We start from the raw sequence: 21,685 nt of genomic DNA, 5'->3' as shown, positions 1-21,685 counted from the left end.
AAATGAAGATATTTTAGTTGAAATCTTATGGCTCTGAAAGGCCTCCATTGGCACAATGGCACTTTACACTCTCAAGACCCTTAAAAGGTACTAAAGACGTTGTTACAAAGTCCATCTCACTACAGTGGTTCTACAATAACTTTATGAATCAACGAGAATAGTTTTTGTGCGCAAAAAAAACCTAAATAACGACTTACATAGTGATGACGATTTATAAACAAGGCATCATGAAGCTTCGAAGCGTTATGAATCAGTGAGTCGAATCATGATTCGGATCGCGTGTCAAACCGCCAAACTGCTGAAATTTGGCGATTCAAACCGCTGAATCGACTCACTGATTCATAACGCTTCGAAGCTTCATGATGCCGTGTTTTGAAATCGTCATCACTATATAAGTCGTTATTTAGGGTTTTTTTGCGCACAAAAACTATTCTCGCCGATTCATAAAGTTATTTTAGAACCACTGTAGTGAGATTGACTTTGTAACGACGTCTTTAGTACCTTTTATGGGTCTTGAGAGTGAACCGTGCCATTGTGCCAATGGAGCCATCAGATTTCAACTAAAATATCTTCATTTCTGTTCTGAAGATGAACGGAGGTCTTACAGGTGTCGAACGACATAAGGGTGAGTAATTAATGACAGAATTTTCATTTTTGGGTGAACTAACCCTTTAAATCCCTTTTAATCCTTTAATAATTTAAATTCCTTTAAATGAACCAATAAGACCAAAATACCACCCCCAAACAAAAAAAGAAGAAAAAAAAAAAACTGTTGGTCCCCCAATGTCTAAGACACGGGTACAGCCTTGCTTTGATATGTTCATGTCCTAGATCAGTGGTTCTCAAACCTATCCTGGGGATCCCTCACCAGTGCACATTTTGTATGTCTCCCTCATCAGACGCACACCCAATTCAAGTCTTCAGCCTCTACTAATGAGCTGATGATTTGAATCAGGTGTGTTAGATGAGGGACACATGCAAAATGTGCACTGGTGAGGGGTCCCCAGGATAGGTTTGAGAACCACTGTCCTAGATGACTAGTCTATTCTTGGGCTATGGTTAGATGTCTATTCTTTTCTCACTGACAGCCCAAATTTTTGCCTAGACGTCAGGGCTGTTTGGACGGCTATTAGACATCTTTTAAATGTAAAATTGCTCGCTGGGATGAACCTTTTAGGGCTAAAAAATTTCCCTTTAAGGCAGGGGTGTCCAAACCCTACTTCGGGAGGGCCACGTCCTGCAGAGTTTAGCTCCAAATAACCATAATATGCTTTGATTAGCTGGTTCAGGTGTGTTTAAATGGGGCTGGAGCTGAACTCTGCAGGACAGTGGCTCTCCAGGAGCAGGAGGACACCCCTGCTTTAAGGGGAACTGCCTTAGTGACAAGCTGTTGTACCCTAAAGGTACAATTCTTTTGGGATTAGACGAGCTGAAATGGGGAAGAATAGCCGGGAAATGTTTACACGAGTGCAGCTGAGGTGAAACTCGCTGTGAAGTTTCTGAGGTGAATTTGACACAGTTTTTAGATCAAAGTGAAACAGGGCTAATGAGAGAAAGAGAGGGACGTAATTGCGAAGGGAGGGGAGGAGAGGACAAGAGAATGACGGATGAACTAGCGTAGTTGGTTGGCTGCTGAAGAAACTCAGGGGGCCGTGGTGTTACTTAAAACGAGTGTCACAAGAAACGATGGGCAAAGTTAAGAGAAGAAAGGGAGGAGAGGCATGTGTGAGGAGTAGACAGAGATGGGAGGCTCTCAACAGACCAAAAAACAGTCTCCCGCAAGAACCGGAGGCAGCCGACTGACACCACACACGCCGCGGCACGCACATGCGCATGGGCGTTCAGGGCAGACCCGTCACACACCGCGATCCAGTCAGCCACGCGCGGGAGCGGCACGCAAGCAGGCCGTGCAGACGCACACACACACGCGCGCTCGCCGCTCATCGTCGGCTCATGGCAGTCTCGCTCGGGCCGGAAACGGACAGGCTCACGCAGACCAGGGCGGCTGCGGTCTCTTCTGCTACCTGTGTTACAGTGGCTACTGCCTCTGTCTGATGCTTCTCTCTTTCTTTCTCCTTCTCCTCCTATCCCCACCTACATCTCGCACTCCTCCTCCTCCTCCTCCTTCTTCCTCTCCTCTACCCCCTTCTCCATCTGACGACACTATCTTGTCGGCCATTCCATTCTGCCCCCATCCTTCCCTGAACCTCTCGTCCTCTCCTCCGTTCTCCCCTCTTCTATCCTCAACCAACTCCCTGACTCTCCTTCACCCGGATTCTGAACTTATTCCTTTCAACTTGCCGTCTCATCTTCCTCCATGCCCCTCTGCGTCTTCTGATCCTCCTCCAACCCCTTCCAAATCCTCCTCGGATGCTTCTCCCCGACCCCGTCCTTTTGTTCTTGTCCCGCCTTCTCTCCTCCTCCTTCCTCGTCCCTCCCTCTGTCGCTCCCGCCCTTCCTCGTCTCGCTCCTTGCCCACCCTCCTGCTCTGCCCGCACAGTTTGTCCGACCACACCCTCTCCTCGACCGAGACCTTGGACCAAATTCCTTCGATGGGGGCGTTGCCTCGGCCCCGCACGTTGTTGCGTCAGCAGAGCCTCCAACAACCCTTGATCCAGGTTCCGGCCCCCAATTTGGCCAGCAGGCCGCCCATCTCCCAGAGTTTGGGTCAGCTACACACCCAGCCAGGTAGCGGAGGGGGCGGGGGCGCGGGGCCTGGAGGAGGGGGCGGAGCCGGCTCAAGGAACTCCAGGTCAGGAGGTGCCGGGGGGCGGGCCTCTCGTGGGAACCCTGGCAGCGTGGATCACATGATGGGCCAGATGAAGAAACGAGGCCTGGACGTTAAATCCTTCCTGTAAGTCACTTCCTGTGTGGGTCTGTCCTGTGCATGCCTTTTTCTACTATATTTGCATGTTTTCCTAACTTTATCAGTCTTGTCTATGTAATTTCCCAATTGTTTAGGTATAGTTCACCCAAAAATGAAAATTCTGACTTCATTTACAAAACCCTCAGGTCGTTCCAAACACGTATGACTTTCTTTCTTAAGTAGAACCGAAAAAGAGAAGTTAGGGTTAGGATTAGAGCCTGTAAAGCTACTAAAATGACAAAAGAAGCACCTTAAAAAGGAATTTAGTTTTATTGTTCACTGTTTGGCAAGCCATATGCTAGCTTTGTGTGATTAGCAGACCAAAATGTAAGCCGTTATTTGCATAAGAATGTTCGCCACAACTCAAATTTGGTGGCACACATACCAAATTGGCCGTAGGTGTGTGTGTAAGTCCCAAGCCATGTAATGAAGAGGGTTGGAGAAAGACCTGGAAACCTACCCCGGAAAAAACATTGCCGAGAAAATTCATCAAAATCTATAAGACTCTATACGACTCGGATACGACTGGAATGGGAATATAGATAGCATAGATTTCATATCAATACTTGAGGACTTACACACACACCTATGGCCAATTTGCTATGTCCAACCTAACCTGCATGTCTTTGGACTGTGATGGGGAAACCGGAACACCTTGAATATTGGTCTGTTTCTTGTACAAAGACATGCGAGTTGTAGTTAGAATATAATGGACTGCTTTTCCCCCCATCATTATTCATTTTCACTGTAAGGAAAAGAGCAGCGTCATTGTAAGTCGCCATTCTCAAAAGCATAATTCGCCATTCCATGAAAGAAATGAAGGGTGCATTTTTGGGTGAACCATGTTTAAAGTGCTACAAAAGCATTATAATATTTGAGAAATATCTCCGGGTCAGTCCCCTTTCTCTGAGATGCTTTATTAATACTTGACCTGTTTTAGTGTGTGGTAATACTAATAATAGATCTCTTAAAACAGTGTCCTAGTGTTCAGCTGAAAATGATCATTGCGTGCCTCTTCTTGTCTCTTTTCCTGCACCTCTGTCTCTCTTTCTCTTCACCTGTCTGTCTCCAGACGCTGTCAGACAGTTGTTCGTTCTGTCACAATATATTTGAGCCCCGCAGCAGGATATTACCCCCCTCCCTCAGCGTTCTGCACTGATCTGCTGTTTTGCGACGTTCTGTTTTATATGGCTGAACATTGCCTTGTGTGCGGTCTGCCTCAGCTGGTTTAAATATATCACATTTTAGGACCTCAGGGGACCGCTGGAGATATGGTACCAGGATTAAAATTATGTATGTATGTCAGCACATGCATATGTGTTTGGGCATGTATGCAAGTGTGTACATGAATGTTTAATGGTCTTTCGTTTGTGTTTAAAGGGACGGTTTACCCCAAAAATGAATTTATTTACCCTCATTTCACTCTCAAACCATTTGACTTTCTTCTTTCTAAACACCATCACTATCTTGAAAAGCTAATCAAAGTCATATATGCTTATATATAAGTAAAATGTACTGATATTTACTGAATTCACTGATCTCCCCTTCCATACAATATTCATTTTTCAAACTAGCGATGGTGGTTTTTACCGATAATGATAACTAGGTTGGACCATGCAGCCAATAACTGATCGTTTTTAAAATGGATACTACTCTTAGGGGGATTTTTGTAGCTTTACAGTTCACTTTATGCCTTTGTTCTATGGAAAAGAAGCACCACCCCCCAAAAAATAATTTGTTTTATGAAAGAAAGAAAGTCATATGGAGTTTGGAACAAAATGAGGATGAGTAAATGATGGCTAAATATACATTTTTGGGTGAACCATCCCTTTAATATCCCTTTTTTTTCAAACTGGGTTGTTTATTCATGAGGAAAGTCTGAAACATAATGCCCTAGAATAGCTGTGACTTATTGAGTGCACATGGACAGTAGACTATCAACTGACCGCAGCACATTACGCCGGCTTGACAGGGGCTACAGGTCTTCAATAGACGCTCAGGCCGGTTTAACTCCGTCTCCGTAAATCTCTTCGGCTGCTACTGCGTGACCTGTGAAGGAAGGGAGGGCAGGTCTCAGCTTAAATGACAAACAATTAACGCGACTGAACATCATCTAATTTCCCAAGATTATCCACACGTGAACACACGGCGAATCGCCGTGATTGATGGATTTCATGGTGCTCAAGTGATGTAACATGGTTGAATTTGTAAGCCTGCCTCAGTTGTGTGTAAGCGGCGTTTGGCTCTGTTGTGACGTATTTAATTTAATTATAATAGATGCTTTCCTGAACGGGGTCAGTGTGGGAAAAGACCTGTAATTTTCACATTTATAAAGCGATTTAGTGATGAATAGCTAGGTGTCTTCACGCGCTGCTAGGTCAACAGCTTATTATGACAGGTTTGAAAACGAATTTCTCCTGAAAGGCTGCAATTTTTCATAGACACTTCTTGTATTTATTTGATACATATTCTTCTTTTTTTCATCCTGATCTTTACCATCCTCTTGTTTGTCCATTGGTATTTTTGATGTTATTTTATTATAGTATTTATTACTATATTGATTACGTTTATATTTTTATATTTTCAGTTTTCATTTTAGTTTAAGTATGAGTAATTTTGTGTGCTTTTGTCACTAAAACAATATTTCTATTCAGCTCATTTCAGACATTATAGTTTATTTTAATCTAGTATTTATATTTTATATGATATGTTATATTTATTTTATTTCCGCTTTATTTCAATTGCTTGGTTTGGTTTTAGTTTTGGTTTTTAGTTTACATAAACTAGTTTAGTTAATGAATCTCTTGAATGAATGATTCAATGACTCGCTCATAAAGACTTCACTTGTTTCATTACTGGATGAATCAGCGTTTTTAAACAAATCTCTTGAATGAATGATTCAATCACTTAAAGACTTTAATTGTTTTTTTATTACTGGATGAATCAGCGTTTTTGAACAAATCTCTTGATGAATGATTCAATGACTCGCTCATAAAGACTTCACTTGTTTCATTACTGGATGAATCAGCGTTTTTAAACAAATCTCTTGAATGAATGATTCAATGACTCGCTCATAAAGACTTCACTTGTTTCTTTACTGGATGAATCAGCGTTTTTGAATGAATCCCTTGAATGAATGATTCAATGACTCGCTCATAAAGCCTTCACTTGTTACATTACTGGATGAATCAGCGTTTTTAAACAAATCTCTTGAATAAATGATTCAAGGACAGAAAGACTTCAATTGTTTAATTGACAAATACATTTTCAACAGTCACTTGTCGCCACCTACTGGCGTAACAATTTAATAAATCATTATTTGAAGCGCAAAGTTACTCTATTTTGAACGCTACCATAGACATCAGTCACATCCCAGTACTTCTGTGATAATTTGAATTACTGTAACACAAAAATAATGATACTGTGATGTCGAAAAGACTGTTTGTAAAGCTGTTTGGCTGTCTCTCTCTGGATCAGCGGCAGCGTATGATTTTGTCAAAGGTTTAATAGACACAGGCGAATCAACCTTTTTGGACAGTTAATCATGCAGCTCATTGACATTAAGTGGGTGACTGAAGGATTTTTGTGTGAACTATTCTGTAAAATCTGTATGTTTGGTTAAAGGTGTTTGTTTCCACGGTTTTTGTTCAATGTGTGTTTGATAGTGTTTCGACGCAGGCAGGTGTTGAGTTTAAAGACTTTACTACAGATTCACGTTAACCCTGAAGCATTGATTTTCTGTCCTCTGAATCATTACTCCCAGAATGGATTGTTACCCGAGGACAGAGAAGGAAAGGAAAACAGAAAGAAAGTGAGGCAAAATGGGATTTTGTCCGAGGCTCAGAATGGCATACCATTGCTGCAGTTTGCTGTGCACAGTATGCATATTTAGTATGCATGATTTTTTTTATGCACACTTGTATGCATTAAATAAGGGATGGCTTACTACATTTGTCCTTCCATTTCCAGTATCAATAACTGTTAAAGGGTTAGTTCACCCAAAAATGAAAATTCTGTCATTAATTACTTAACCTCATGTCGTTCGACACCCGTCAGACCTCCGTTCATCTTCGGAACACAAATGAAGATATTTTAGTGTAAATCTGATGGCTCTGAAAGGCCTCCATTGGCACAATGGCACGGTTCACTCTCAAGACCCATAAAAGGTACTAAAGACGTCGTTACAAAGTCCATCTCACTACAGTGGTTCTACAATAACTTTATGGAGTGACGAGAATAGTTTTTGTGCGCAAAAAAACCCCTAAATAACGACTTATATAAGTTTAAGTTTATTATTTATTTGACAGGGACCATGTGCAAGTACATTAATCTTACAAAAGAAAAGATGCTTTACACCAGATTAACAGCAATAAACGTGCACATCCAGTTCTATTTGAAAGAGAACATGGATATACAGCGTTTTACTCTGCTGACTCGTTTCCAACTGATTAGATTTAACTAGAACTCTTTCCACTAATGTTTCTTTGTAACAGAGGTGAGAAAGAGAGAAAAATCTGCACACTGCCATGTTGAAAACTTACTCCTAACAAAGATCTCAAGTTGAGTCTTGAAAGAGAGAGAGAGATTTTTTTTTTTTTTTCCAGAGACTTTGTAACACACCATAACACAGAGTTGGTCTGAAAACAAAAAGACCTGGGCTGTGTTCGAAATCGCCCCCTATACCCTTAAATAGGGCACTATTTGAGTGAACATCCATTTGTAGTGGTGTCCGAAACAATAGTGGACGTTTTTGAGTGCACTCATTCAATCCCACCATGCACCGCAATAACGAGTGTACAGTAGATTTACGCGCTGGAGAATATGCTTGTTCGATGCCCGATCGGCGTATCCGATCAAAGTCCCGCGAGAGCATTTCGAGAGCAAACGAGAAACAACTGCTTATGCTTTTGAATCGTTCTCTCACTCAACCAGGCGGTGTAGTGTACTCTCAACGCACTGTGAGAGCCGCGCCCTGATGAGTGAACTTACCGCTGTCCGATTCGCCCTATGTAGGCTACCATTCTCCATTACTCCACTACTCCAAAAATGAGTCAACAAGATTAAAGTTAACCCTATAACTCTTTACTTGTGTGGCACTGAACTTACTTGGAAAGGGGAATAATAAAGTAACTAATAAGCATTTAATTAAAAAAATAACAATAATATGTATATAGTATAATATATATATATATAGTATAGTAGGCCTATATATTTCATACTTTATAGTAGGCTACTATTTATATTATGGGCGTCAGAAGCAAAAAAAAATGTCGGTGGGTCCTTTAACAGAAACATTTTACTGGAGTAGATGCAATTTACATAAAAATATATTTAAATATATCGGCTTGTTTAAACGTCTGGTTGAGGCAGACACACCTACGGAATACACAATCTTCATCAGCAGTAATAGTGTAGGGGTAAGACGCATGGCGTTAAAATTTGACGCAAATTGATCAGAGATTCGAATCCGTCTTTTGCCAAACTCGCACTGATCCTTTTTTCCATCAGATCGGAAAGGAATTTATTTTCTATGAATATGAAGAAAATATTAGAAAAGTGAAAATAAAGCTTCTAACGCGTTTAATCAGTGTTTATCAGGGTATGTAAACAGACGTGCTCAATTAGAGACGATACAAGTGAGTGGGCCCAATATCATTGGTCTTAAAAAGTGTGTGAGTCGATGCCATCTGGCGAAACGCGGGAATTCATTCAATGCACGGCGCGACTCTCACAGTGCATTATGGGTATTCTCTAGCCGTCGAGCATACATCGGTTGCAAACTCGTTATTGTGGTGCATTGTGGGATTGAATGAGTGTACTTAATAACTTCCACTATGGTTTCGGACACCACTAAATGGCTGTTCCCTCAAATAGTGCCCACAGCTGAATCAATCATCCATCCATCTTCCGAACCGCACTGGTCCAGCCCAATATCATGCATACAGGTATAAATTATCCTTTTTAAGATGATCATTATATTGTTTGATTAAGGTTACATGCTAGTTTTCCGTAGCAGAGTTCAGGATAAATCTTTTAATTATTACTGGAGCTGCCAAACAGCAAGCACAAACTGCAAAAACGGCTGCCTTTCCGGCGACTTAGTGTCCGAAATCACTCACTCGTTTTCGAAGTGGACTATATCAGTGGACTAATGTAGGGAATAGTGAATGAGGGTATAGGGGCGATTTTGGAAACAGCCCTGGTTTGCTCCAGCTGAAGCTCATCTATTTATAGCCTCGTGCAGCAGGTGCGCGTATGACGTCACCGGCCGAGGCTATAAATACCTCCGGGTCAATTTCATTGACGTGTTTTCACACTATTTTCACAGCTGGTTATGTCAAAGACATTTCCCATTTGCATAAGCTTATGCAGCATTGAGTGTAGCTTTTGAAAGGGAACAGTATCTCTTGCCGTTTGCATACTTCACATTTTGCAAATAGTGTAGATCCTCTGGTAATTTCATGCATTAGGGATGGGCGATACCACTTATTTTGTTTTCGTTACGATACCGATATTTTCAAGGCCAGTATCGCCCATATTGATACCGATACGATACTTCTAAACTAAACTTTTATATTATTACATTTATTAAATTATTAAAATTACTAAGAGTAAAATGGGTAAAGATACCCACTTAACATTATATTTGAAAGGTATTTTAACATTCAATATGCCTTAATTGCAACTTATTAGATCATATTTTTGTTTGCACATGGTTAAAATATGTTTACTTGTAATGGTAACCATCATCAAATCTACAAATAATCAATTTCAGATCATGGTTCAGATGAGCAGGAAAATAGTCCTATACTACACAACTATTCGATAACATAGGTTATTCGTATTGTATGCAATAAATTATCTGCAAAAAAATCACCTTAGTATCGATATTTTTATTAGAGTATCGATACTTTTCGATGCTCACATCAGTATCGATATATCGATACTTCATATCGATACGCCCATCCCTATCATGCATACCGATTCACAAGCTGTGAACAATGTGCATACTGCAAAAACCAGTATGGAAGTATGGCAGTTAGAAAGCATCCGTGCTCCGTTTATGCCGGGAAGACTAAATATTTCATCTCCGCTGGTTAAAGGGGGGTGTCATTGACACACATACATGGCCTTGGGTCTGATATAGAGACAGAAAAAGAGCACAAGAATGGGAAGATGAGAGGAAGGGGGAGGTGGGGTGTAATTGAGGGTTGTTGGTGTGTTATCAGTGGTCAGCGACAGTCCTGTTAACATCCCAGAACATTCGCCGTCCGGCTCTCACCGGAAAAAAGTGCCTCTTTTTATTGCTTTGACAATGATGATTCCTGTCTGTTGTGCGCGCATGAGTATGTGTTGTACGTGTGCGGGTGTGTAGTCGCACCAGCCAGGAGCTATTTTTTGCAGCCATTAAATTCTGAAAGGCAAAAATAGCCGGAGTGTGCCAAAATGGAGGGAAGCCCAAGAGAATATGAAGGAACGGATGGATTTACAGCAGGAGAGAGGGGGGGGGGGGGGTGGAAGATGGGGAAGTGGAGGGGGGTGGAAGAGTATTAAAACCACTTTAGATACGTGGAGAAGGAAAGGAAGTGAAGAACGAGAGATCATAATGCCGTATGACGAGGTTAGGATTTAAAGGAGTAGTTCACCTGAAAATGAAAATACTGTCACCGTTTACTCACTTTACTGTCGTTCCAAACCCGTTTCCTGTTGTTGTTGTTGTTGTTTTTCTGTGGAACATAAAGGAATATTTAAAAAATGAATGCCATAGGGATGGTAATAGGGATGTTGTCCCAAAATGAATTTAATTAATAAAGTACTTAATTAATCAAAATATAACTCATTAAAAATTAATCGTGATTAACCACATCCAAAATAAAAGTTTGTGTTTACATAATATATGTGTGTGTACTGTGTATAATTATTATGTGCATACATAAATACACACACATGCATGTATATATTTAAAAAAATATTTGCATACTGTATATATAATTTATCTTATATATAAATTAGGGCTGTCAAAAGATTAATCGCGATTAATCGCATCCAAAATAAAAGTGTTTACTCTGTTAATTATTATTTATATATAAATACACACACAAGCATGTATATATTTAAGGAAAATATATTATTTTTATAAATAAAACATTTATATTTATATATATTATAGATTATATAAATGTATATACAGTATATACATGCAAATATTTCTTAAATATATACATGAATGTGTGTGTATTTATATATAAATAATAATTAACAGAGTACACACACATATATTATGTAAACTCAAACTTTTATTTTGGATGCGATTAATCGCGATTAATCTTTTGACAGCCCTAATATAAATAAACTTTTTTATAAAAATATAACATATTTATTTCTTAAATATATACATGCATGTGTGTGTATTTATATATACGTAATAATTATACACAGCACACACACATATATTATGTAAACACAAACTTTTATTTTGGATGCGATTAATCGTTTGACAGCACCAATTTACATACAAACACTATATATATTTACACACACACATATATTGGTCTGTAACAATTTGCGTTTGAAAACCTAGGATTTTTCATGTGAACTGTTCCTTATAGATCAGGAGGGACAGACGAAAGCTTTCAAAAACTGTTTAAGAGGAGTTTAAAAGCAGGATATCAGAGAAAGGTCCAGGCTCAGAGATGAGGGGGATTTGTAAGTAGAGAGAAAATGAAGAATGTAAGAAAGAGAAGAGGAGAAGAGATAGAGGGTGAGCAGTGACCCAGAAAGCAGCAGCTCAGTGCCGACACCTCACACACACACACACACACACACACACACACACACACTGCACTCTCAAATAGAAACAATTAGTCCAGATCTCTCTAACGGCGCCTCAATTAAGGCTGAGGAGAGAGAGTGAGAGAGAGAGAGAGAGAGAGAGAGAGAGAGAGGGATGAAAACACCAGTGACGGTGAGACAGGTGCAGCGAGAGGATGCAGACAATGTGTTGAGTGACGAAGACAGTAAATCAATGTGTGTGTGTGCGAGAGAATGTGAGTTTGAGTGTTTACGGGCCTAGAGCAGCTCTAAACGTGATGGGAATAACTGGAGACTTAGTATTTCACAAAACTATTCGCACTGAGCGCGACATAACATTTTCTATGATTTGAATACTCCAGCAAAATGCATTCTTGTGCTTTAATGCAAAGGACAACCAATCTTACATTAAAGGGGACCTATTATGCAAAATTCACTTTTACATGGTGTTTGAACTTTGAGCATAAATGTGTGTTGGCAGTGTGTGTACACAACCACCCTATGATGGTAAAAATCCTGCCACTCCTCTTTTTTGAATCCCCATAAACCATAAGCAGTGTCTCAGAACAAGCTGTTTTCTGATTCTAGCATTGTGATGTCACATATGTTTAGGCCCCGCCCACACCCGCTGACTCCGCCCTACTAGCTTAGCTCCGCCCCTCAGTGAGCTGTACACAGTCCGCCATGTTTATCTCCCCGCCAGAGCGTTTAACAGCGGCATTGAAGTAAAAAATATTCTTATTAAAGCAACTAAAGTTATTCAGTCAAGAGGGATTTTCTGTCTTTTGTTGTTTGGTTCATATTAACATCATATTCAGCAGTAGGTGATGTATATTACACTCATGATCTAATACACACATGTGATTTCTTTCCCTGCTGTTTAAGTTCACACACATCACCGACTGTGTTTATGTGAACGCTGTGTTTTTGCATAAGCTTGTGTGTTTTTGACCGCTTAAGCGCAATAAGACGTGAGTTTAATACTCACAGGACGTGGCGTCTGACATCCAGCTTTCTGCACGCGCTCAGAAAACCATAAATCAGAAGTTTAGAGATATGCAGATAATAAACTTTCATAATGATGAAGAACTGCAGTGTCACCTGAGCGTGAGCGCCAAAGGGATGATTATCAAAACCAGACAGATGTTTTAGTTTTTGGAAGAGTATCTGAGCTGTACAGGCTCCACCCTCTTCTAGATAGGGGGCGGGGAGCAGCAGCTCATTTGCATTTAAAGAGACATGCACGAAAACAGCCTTCCACTCAAAAATGGGCATTTACAACATGATATAATAATGATATGTGGGGTATTTTGAGCTGAAACTTATATTACATCTTGTAAAAAGGCGCATAATAGGTCCCCTTTAAATATCAGTAATAACGCAAAATTGTGATAATGATTTCTCTTGTGAAATACAACCAATCTGATTTTACTTCATCACGTCTTGTAACACAAAACACAACTCATCTATCAATCACTCATTTTAGCAATTCTTGTAAGTTGTGCAGTTTTGTATCGAAGTTGGGAAGGAAAGTCTATCGCAGCTTCATGCCGATTTTAAGCACAGGTTTGCCATTGAGATGTGAACCAACTTTAACATGCCAATAAGTGCATCTTCATGAATGGGCTGCTGTAAAACAGAACACGTGCAGTGTTTGTGCAGAGCGGTCTGAGGAACGGGGCTGGTGTGCTAAACTCACCTCAACACTAATCATTTCTGCTGCCTAATAACGGTTTCTTGTTCTTGTGTTTCCTCTCGCTCTCGACTCTTCCTCTCTGCACTTTGCTGCTCTCTCTTTCTTCTCTCTCTTTGTTTTGTGTGTCATTTTTCTTGGTGAAGGGAAGGAAAAATGGTGGTTCTCTCTCTCGCGATCGGATTGGCCGAGCAGGACGACTTTGCCAATCTGCCAGACCTACAGGAAGTACCGCCCAGTCAAGAAACCCCCCCTGACAAGAGGTATCTGTCAGAATGTGTGCGCATGCGTGCGTGTGTGTGTGTGTGTGTGTGTGTGTGTGGAGAGAGATGCATTATATGTTTGACCAACCCACAGCAAGCGGTAGAGCACCTGCCAGAGAGCAGGGCATTGTGGGTAATACCCAGCATAGCGTGTATTTGCCACAGGTTCTGGTGCAGGAGCTACAGACACAGCGCTGTCCTTCAAGTCATAATGAGAGCTAGTTTCTCTCAAGCTCTGCTCCAAAACGCTAGTGAGCCGTCATGCTATCGACTGCCAACACGGGCAGCCAAATCTCATAAGTGACTTCTTTGTAGTGCACTTCATAGGCAGCAATTTCACATGGTAGGTGAACAGCACAGAAGAGCGCTACACACGAGAACTGACCGCAGTCATTGCCATTGCTAATCAAAGGATATTGTACTTGAATAAACAGAAAATACAAAGCTTTTGGGTCAAATGTTTTTTCTGGAGATTAATCTAATAGAAAGTGACCCACAAAAGACGCAATTCTCATTTGATTACAATAGTTTAATGTTAGCATGTTGCTAAATAACGCTAATCGTGAGAACTACAGGAGAAACGGCTCGTTCGTCGATTTTATTATAGCATGACGTTAGCATGTTTACATTTCAACAACCTTAAAAATGGCCCAAACGATTGAACCACTTTATTAATTCTTTGCTAAACTGCACTTTTTACGAGAACTGCAGGAATTAAAGGCGCACTGTGTGAATTTTAGCGGCATCTAGTGGTGAGGTTGTGAATTGCACCCGTCCACCGCTCACCCATCCCTTTCAAAAACACATAGAGAAGCTACGGTGGCTGACACAGGACAAAAATGTCGTCTTCTGAGACAGTAGAGAGCAGGGCTCCGAACCGGTTCGAGGAACGAAAGCGAAAACCGGAAAAAAACGAAATTTTAAGAGGAACAAAAACGAAATCAAAATCAATTTGAATCGTTCTGAACAGAAACGTTAATTTGAAATGACCATTAACCGGTTAATAACGTTATTTTATCGTTCTTTTAATATCTTAGTTTGGCAGTGACCAATAATGAATAGATTAGTACAGCATGTGATGTGACGGATCAAGCGTGAGTGAAATGCCCGCGCACCATCATCTATGAATCTACCGGTACGCAAGTCAGTGTAGAGCGCGCATTTTCATGCCTCAAGTACATTTCTTTCCCCGCTGAGGTCTACAATGAAAGCGCAGGTATTGGAGGACATTCTTTTCGTACGTTTAAATAAGCAGCGCGGACTTTAAGCTCAAATAGACTGATTTAGGCTAGTTTATGGATTCCGTTTAAGCCTATCCAAGTAGGCTAGCATCTATCAAACATTTGTCCTATAGTCTTTCAGATTGCCAATACAGGACAGGTCAATGTTTTCTATATAGACGGTTGATGCTTCGTATTAAATGGTGTGTTATATTGCATTAAATGATCAAGCTTTATTAGCTGACTGAATTTGATTATGTGATGCAAGGACGTGTTGCGCACCTTACGTGTTTGCTTTGAAATTACCAGTTGACGGTGCATTAAAAGAGCAATGGTTATCCAGTTATTTATTCTTTATTCATGCAATTTTTAAAACAAGTCGTGTTGAAAAAAGTTATGTACAAAGAATCTTATCACTCTTCTGAAAAGAATTAGGCATAAGAGCCACTTTCGATTGTCTAACGCTCCATTAAAACAGGTCAATATTTGTCCCGCTGTTTATGCTTTGTAATTAATGCATGTATTTCTGTTGTGGTTTTAAAAATGTTATGAAATAAATATTCAAGTTTAATTACCATGCGTTATATTATTATTGAGTGAAAATAAGTCTATTTATACATATTTGTTTAAAGTATAGGCTAAATTAAAAAACGTTATTAACCGGTATTTTTTTAAATCAAACCGTTTTCGGAACAGTAATGTTTAATGAGGAACACAAAAACGGAAACGCTATAATATCGATTCTGCTCGGAGTGAACCGATTGATATTTTTTCCCGTTTTTAAGCCCTGGTAGAGAGCGACTAGCGCTCCGTAGAGAAGTTTGTCCGTGTAGGGCCACTGTAGAAACATGGCCGCACAAAATGGCGGCTTCACTGTAAGGGGACCCGCGGTGTGTGTAGATAGAAATGGCTCATTCTAAGGTAATAAAAACATAACGGTTCATTATGTAAGGTCTTGTTATGTATATTATAGTGCATTTCTGTTAATAGATCCTCATAAATACTACACACTGCACCTTTAAGCAACTTTCAATTGACCTGTACAGACAAGAATAAAAGAGCTATTTATATTCCACTAGTGTGATGCTAGCATGTGGCTAAAGAGCAATGCTCTTGAGAACTAGGAGAAATGGCACTTCCAGTCGATTCTATTATAGCATGATGTTAGCATGTTGTCATGTTTACATTGCGATTGTAACGGAGGGAAGCTAGTAAGAGCTGTGTGGGCAAACCTCACTCCCCTGATCTCAAGAGACGCACTAGCAACCGACGCTAGAGACTGCGGTCTTTAGCATCCTTGTTAACATCCTGAGACGCCGGTTCGAGTCGCGCTCGGAGCAGGGGGAGTAGGACCGGAAGGGTTACACAATACTCTAATAACGTAGAATAATGTCGCGATAATGTACGAATTAATAAAATAGACAATTTTGTTTCAGTATCGATGCTAAACGCAAGAGTGACGCAACTTTCAGTTGATTCTGGTGATGATAGCATGCTGCTAAGCTAACAGTGCAATACTCAAATTAACATACAAATGGACAGTACAAACAAGTTATGAATAAAATAGTGTATTTTTAACTATTTAACTGTTTGATGTTAGCATGTGGCTATAAGGGAACTACAGGATAAACATCACTTTCAGTTGATTGTACTGTATCTTGCTGTTAGCATGTTGTCTTATTTACTCTAATAAGCCTTAAAATACATTGCACTTACAAATAACGATTAAAATAGTCAAATTTGACCAGTTGTTTTCAGTATCATCAAGAATGTCATGTTTACATTGCGATGTTCAAAGCCTTTAAAAATGCTGCATGTACAAATAATACAATTAAAATGGAGATTTTGTCAATAATTTGTTAGCGTTGATGCATAAACATGCTACTAAACTAACAACATAATACTTTAATTAGTATAAATATACATAGTACAGACAAATGTTGTCTAAAAGTGTGTTTTTGACTATTTATATTCATAATTTTCGATAAGTAATCACATATAGGCAGTGTCCGAAATGTCCCCTATACCCTTAAATAGGATACTTTTTGAAGGGACAGCCATTTGTAGTGGTGTTCGAAACCATAGTGGACGTTATCGAGTGCACTCATTCAATCCCACAATGCACCGCAATAACAACTGCACACAGAGAAATGTACCAAAATTGTACCTTTAGGGGTACAACAGCTTGTCGCTGGGGCAGTACCCTTAAAAGGACATATTTGTACCTGTTTTACTCCTAAAAGGTGCATATTAGTACCTTAGAGTACAAATACGTACCTTAAAGTCCTACTATGAACCTTTTTGTGGTAAAAAAGGTACAAATGTGTCCTTTTAAGGGTACTGCCCCAGCGACAAGCTGTTGTACCCCTAAAGGTACAATTTTGACACCCTATTTCTCTGTGTGTGTACAACGGCTAGAGAATACCCATAATGCACCGTGAGGGTCGCGTGTCTTCCCAATGGCGCCACAGATCAATCACTTTTCCAAACCTCTGGTCCAATGTGGGTCCAGCGTAATATCACGCAGGTCTAATTTCCTTTTTAATTGATTATTAAATTGTTTAATTACGGCTTACACATGCTAGTTTCCATGACAGAGTTCAAGATCAATCTTTTCATTACTACTGGAACTGCCAGGCTGCAAACTATGCAAAAAGCCCTTCCGCCGCACTCAAGTGTCCAAATTCACTCACTGGTTTTCATTCACTCCCTCAAGTGGAGCTAAATGAGTAGGTCAATGTGGGGAGTAGTGCATGAGGGTATAGGGGGCGATTTCGGACACATTCTTAGCTTGTCACATTGCCTTCTTTGCAAAAAGATGCAATGCAAAATGAGGTTTCTAAAGGATGCATTATTTTCCACCGATACCTTGTGGAACCGGGAACACACCGGACGGATGCTGTCTAGTTAGGCGTCTCGCTAGGTTTTGGAAGAGTGCTTCAGAATGGCTGATACAAAGTAAATGAACAAGCTGTATGTTCGGCTGTATGTCGCTAATAAGTAATGAGCTCATTAATCATGCTAATGGGACTCACCTGAGGCTAACGGGCTGTTTGAATGCCATTGGTGGCTGTGTGGGCCAGGGCTCAGCCAATGAGGTGTGAGATGCTGTGACATACTTCACGCTGAGACGTGAACTGTTGCGATCTTTACTGCACGTCTTGTTTATTTCTGTTTTTGGCATTTTTGTCCCTATTTGTTCTTCTTTCATCCTCTGACTTTAGCGTCAGATCCTTTTATCCCCGCTCTCCTTGAACACGTCTCCCAAGTTCACTCTTTTTCGCTCGTCTTTTATGCTTTTATGTTGTGTCTCATTAGCTTTACTTTTCCCGCTCTGGCCGGGTTTGGAATGGGAACTGCTGTGTGGGATGCAGTGCGCACTATAAATTGCATGTGGAACAATGTGCAACATATGACAATAAACATTTTAAACAGTATGACCTCATTACATGTAATTAATCATTCTGAATATATATATATATAAATTTAAATTGTATATTTTATGTATTTTTATTTTATTAAATTATATATATATATATATAATATTTACATATAAAAATTATATATAAAATTGTATATATAATTTTTATATGTAAATTTGTATTATATATATATAAGCATTATGTTTTGTATTTTGTTTATTAATAATTTTTTTTAAATATATATATATATATATACAAACACATACACACAGTATGTATTTATATAAAAATGTAAGTATTATTTTTTGTATTTTGTTTATTAAATCATATATATATATATATATATATATATATATATATATATATACACACAAACACATACAAACAATATATATATATAAAATAAAGATTTAAATATATATATATATATATATATATATATATATATATATATAATAGTAATATTTAACTTCAATATATATATATATATATATATATATATATATTATAATTTTTATTTTTTTGAAGAATTATGTTTTGTATTTTTTATTATATATATATATATATATATATATATATATATATATATATATATATATATATATATATATATATATATATATATATATATATATATATGTATATATATATATATATGTATATATATATATATATATATATATATATATATATATATATATATATATATATATATATATATATATATATATATATATATATAATTTATTATAAAAAGTTTAAAATTTTAAAATATTTTTGTCAAGTTTTAAATATAAAATTGTATATATATATTTATTAAATACTGTATGGCTGTTAATCACTTATTATTGGCACTTTATATACAGTATTAGCATTTTTTATTAAAACAATTTTTTTTTACTTTAAATGTAATGTAATTAATAATCTAAATATCTAAAATATTTTATTGTATTGTAATGGGAAATAATTATAATTAATAATCTAAATATTGTTATTAATTGTAATTAATAATATAACTATCTAAAATATTTTTTTGTATTTTAATGGGAAAAGGGCTGAAAAAAACCAAACCAATTTACTAAATAACCATATTTATATTAATACATATATTTTGTGCATTATGATTGTAAATTACATATTGTGGGGATATTATGTCCTGCACATTTTGGCAAATTCTACTTAGGTTTGCATTAATAAAAAGTCACAGTATGCATAATGCAGAAATAATATGAGTAGATCGAGCACAAGGTGTTTTTTTTTCTTGTGTGTGCGTTTAGAGAACTGCTCTGCAAAGGGTTTTTATTATTTAGATTCATGCCTGTCACTTACATAAACATTCCTTTATTAAAAACCCATTCCTCTAAAGATAACACACAGCACACACTCTGCCTACACCTCCCGAGGGAAATCCTCTCCGGCTAACCAGCGATCATCTGCGAATGTTTCTGCGCTGGATAATGGCAGTGAGTCAGAGGCTGAATTAGTTTTTGATCATTTGGAGGGCCGACGAGTGATCGCAACTAAATTAGAGAAGGCAGACGTGAGGGTCTCACACACAGGCGCTGTATGGCATTAGGTTTATGATTTACTGCGTTTGGTGGCGTGCCAGCGAGAGGGAGAGTATTGATGCCGATGGTCGAGGCTAATTTACAGGCCTCTGACTGAAGTGCCGTAACTCTCCTGAGATTGGGGCTGACACACACTCGGATGCCTCTTTAAACACGAAGGAAAACATTAGGGGTCGCCCTGATCACCATTAATATTGTACAGACTGATGCAAGACTTCATTATGAGGGAAACACCTGTAGTTCCTGTGCTGCTAGCACCTCCTCTGTCGAAGTCAAGTACTGCTGCTCTCAACCTGAAAAAGTACAAGACTCTAGTGTTAGGATTATGAGCAATTTATAACAAAGACATAAAAAAGATGTAATATTTTTATAAAGCTGGACATATACAAATGTAATATATACAATAAATACAGTAAATACGCTATATTGCCAAAAGTTTTGGGACACCTGCCTTCACATGCACATACGCAAATCCGTAGGGATTAATATGGAGTTGCATCTATAACAGCTTCAGCTCTTCTGGGAAGGCTTTCCTCAAGGTTTAGGAGTGTGTTTATGGCCATTCTTCTAGAAGTGCATTTGTGAGGTCAGGCACTGATGTTGGACGAGAAGGCCTGGCTCTCAGTCTCCGCTCTAATTCATTCCAAAGGTGTTCTATCGGGTTGAGCTCAGGACTCAAGTTCCTCCGCACCAAACTCGCTCATCCATGTCTTTATGGACTGACGCTTTGTGCACTGGTCATGTTGGGACAGGAAGGGGCCGTCCCCAAACTGTTCCCACAAAGTTGGGAGCATGAAATTGTCCAAAATGTCTTAGTATGCTGAAGCGTTAAGAGTTCCGTTCACTGGAACTAAGGGCCCAACCCCTGAAAAACAACCACACACCATAATCCCCCCTCCACCAAACTTTACACTTGGCACAATGCAGTCAGGCAAGTCCCGTTCTCCTGGCAACCATCAAACCCAGACTCGTCCATGGGATTGCCAGACAGAGAAGCGTGATTGGTCACTCCAGAGAACACGTCTCCACTGCTCTAGAGTCCAGTGGCGGCGCGCTTTACCCCACTGCATCCCACACTTTGCATTGCACTTGTGATGTGAGGCTTGGATGAGCTGCTCGGCCATGTAAACCCATTCCATGAAGCTCTACACACTGATCTTGAGCTCATCTGAAGGCCACATGAAGTTTGGAGGCTTGACTCTATTCTCCGCACTGTGACCCTCAGCATGCGCTGACCCCGCTCTGTGATTTTACGTGGCTGAGTTGCTATTGTTCCCAATTGCTTCCACTTTGTTATAACACCAATAGGGATGCCACAATACTCAATATTATATTGAACCGTTCGGTACGGCCTTCACGGTTCAATACGCGCTTGTGAATTGCGGTTTTTCGGTTTCGCATTTAATTAATTATTTTTCTACAAATTCTATAATTTGCCTCCATCCCAATACTGAACAACGCGACATACATTCACATCACACGTTAGTGATAGAGTTATACTCACGGAACACTATAATTCACAATCACGAAAGTTCATTATTTGCATACGTTTTACAGCTTTCATTCGCGTGCATATGCACTGTTTTAACATGCACTTCTCCGAGCGCGCGCACTAAACGCCTGTCAAACACGCGATTACTGGACTAAGTAATCTTACTGCGCTAATACGGTCAAATACACACAAGATTAACAAACAGTCAGTTATCTAAAGTGAAAGTAAAATCGGCGTGTCTGTGGCCTATATTAGATGCACGCAGGTCTTAAACTGACAGCAGCGCAGCCTATAGTGAACACGCAGTCCTTAAAGGGACAGTTCACCTGTAAAATTATGTCATTATTTAC

At 39.1% G+C, this 21,685-nt stretch overlaps 1 protein-coding gene across 1 annotated transcript in view; it reads left to right on the top strand.

Moving 5' to 3' along the window:
- The window catches only part of syt7a (synaptotagmin VIIa), a gene marked incomplete at both ends in the record, with an annotated part of 211,327 nt that overhangs the window by 153,848 nt on the left and 35,794 nt on the right, over positions 1-21,685 (top strand). The window contains 2 exons of the mRNA XM_079809469.1: positions 2,501-2,854; positions 13,517-13,633. Coding sequence (XP_079665595.1) covers positions 2,501-2,854; positions 13,517-13,633 — 471 coding nt within the window. The remainder of the gene's footprint in view (positions 1-2,500; positions 2,855-13,516; positions 13,634-21,685) is intronic.

Source organism: Gobio gobio (assembly GCF_949357685.1).
Source record: "Gobio gobio genome assembly, chromosome: 25".
NCBI classification, from domain to species: Eukaryota; Metazoa; Chordata; class Actinopteri; order Cypriniformes; family Gobionidae; genus Gobio; species Gobio gobio.
Note: the sequence above shows the minus strand (reverse complement) of the source record. Positions and strands in the feature narration are given on the sequence as shown.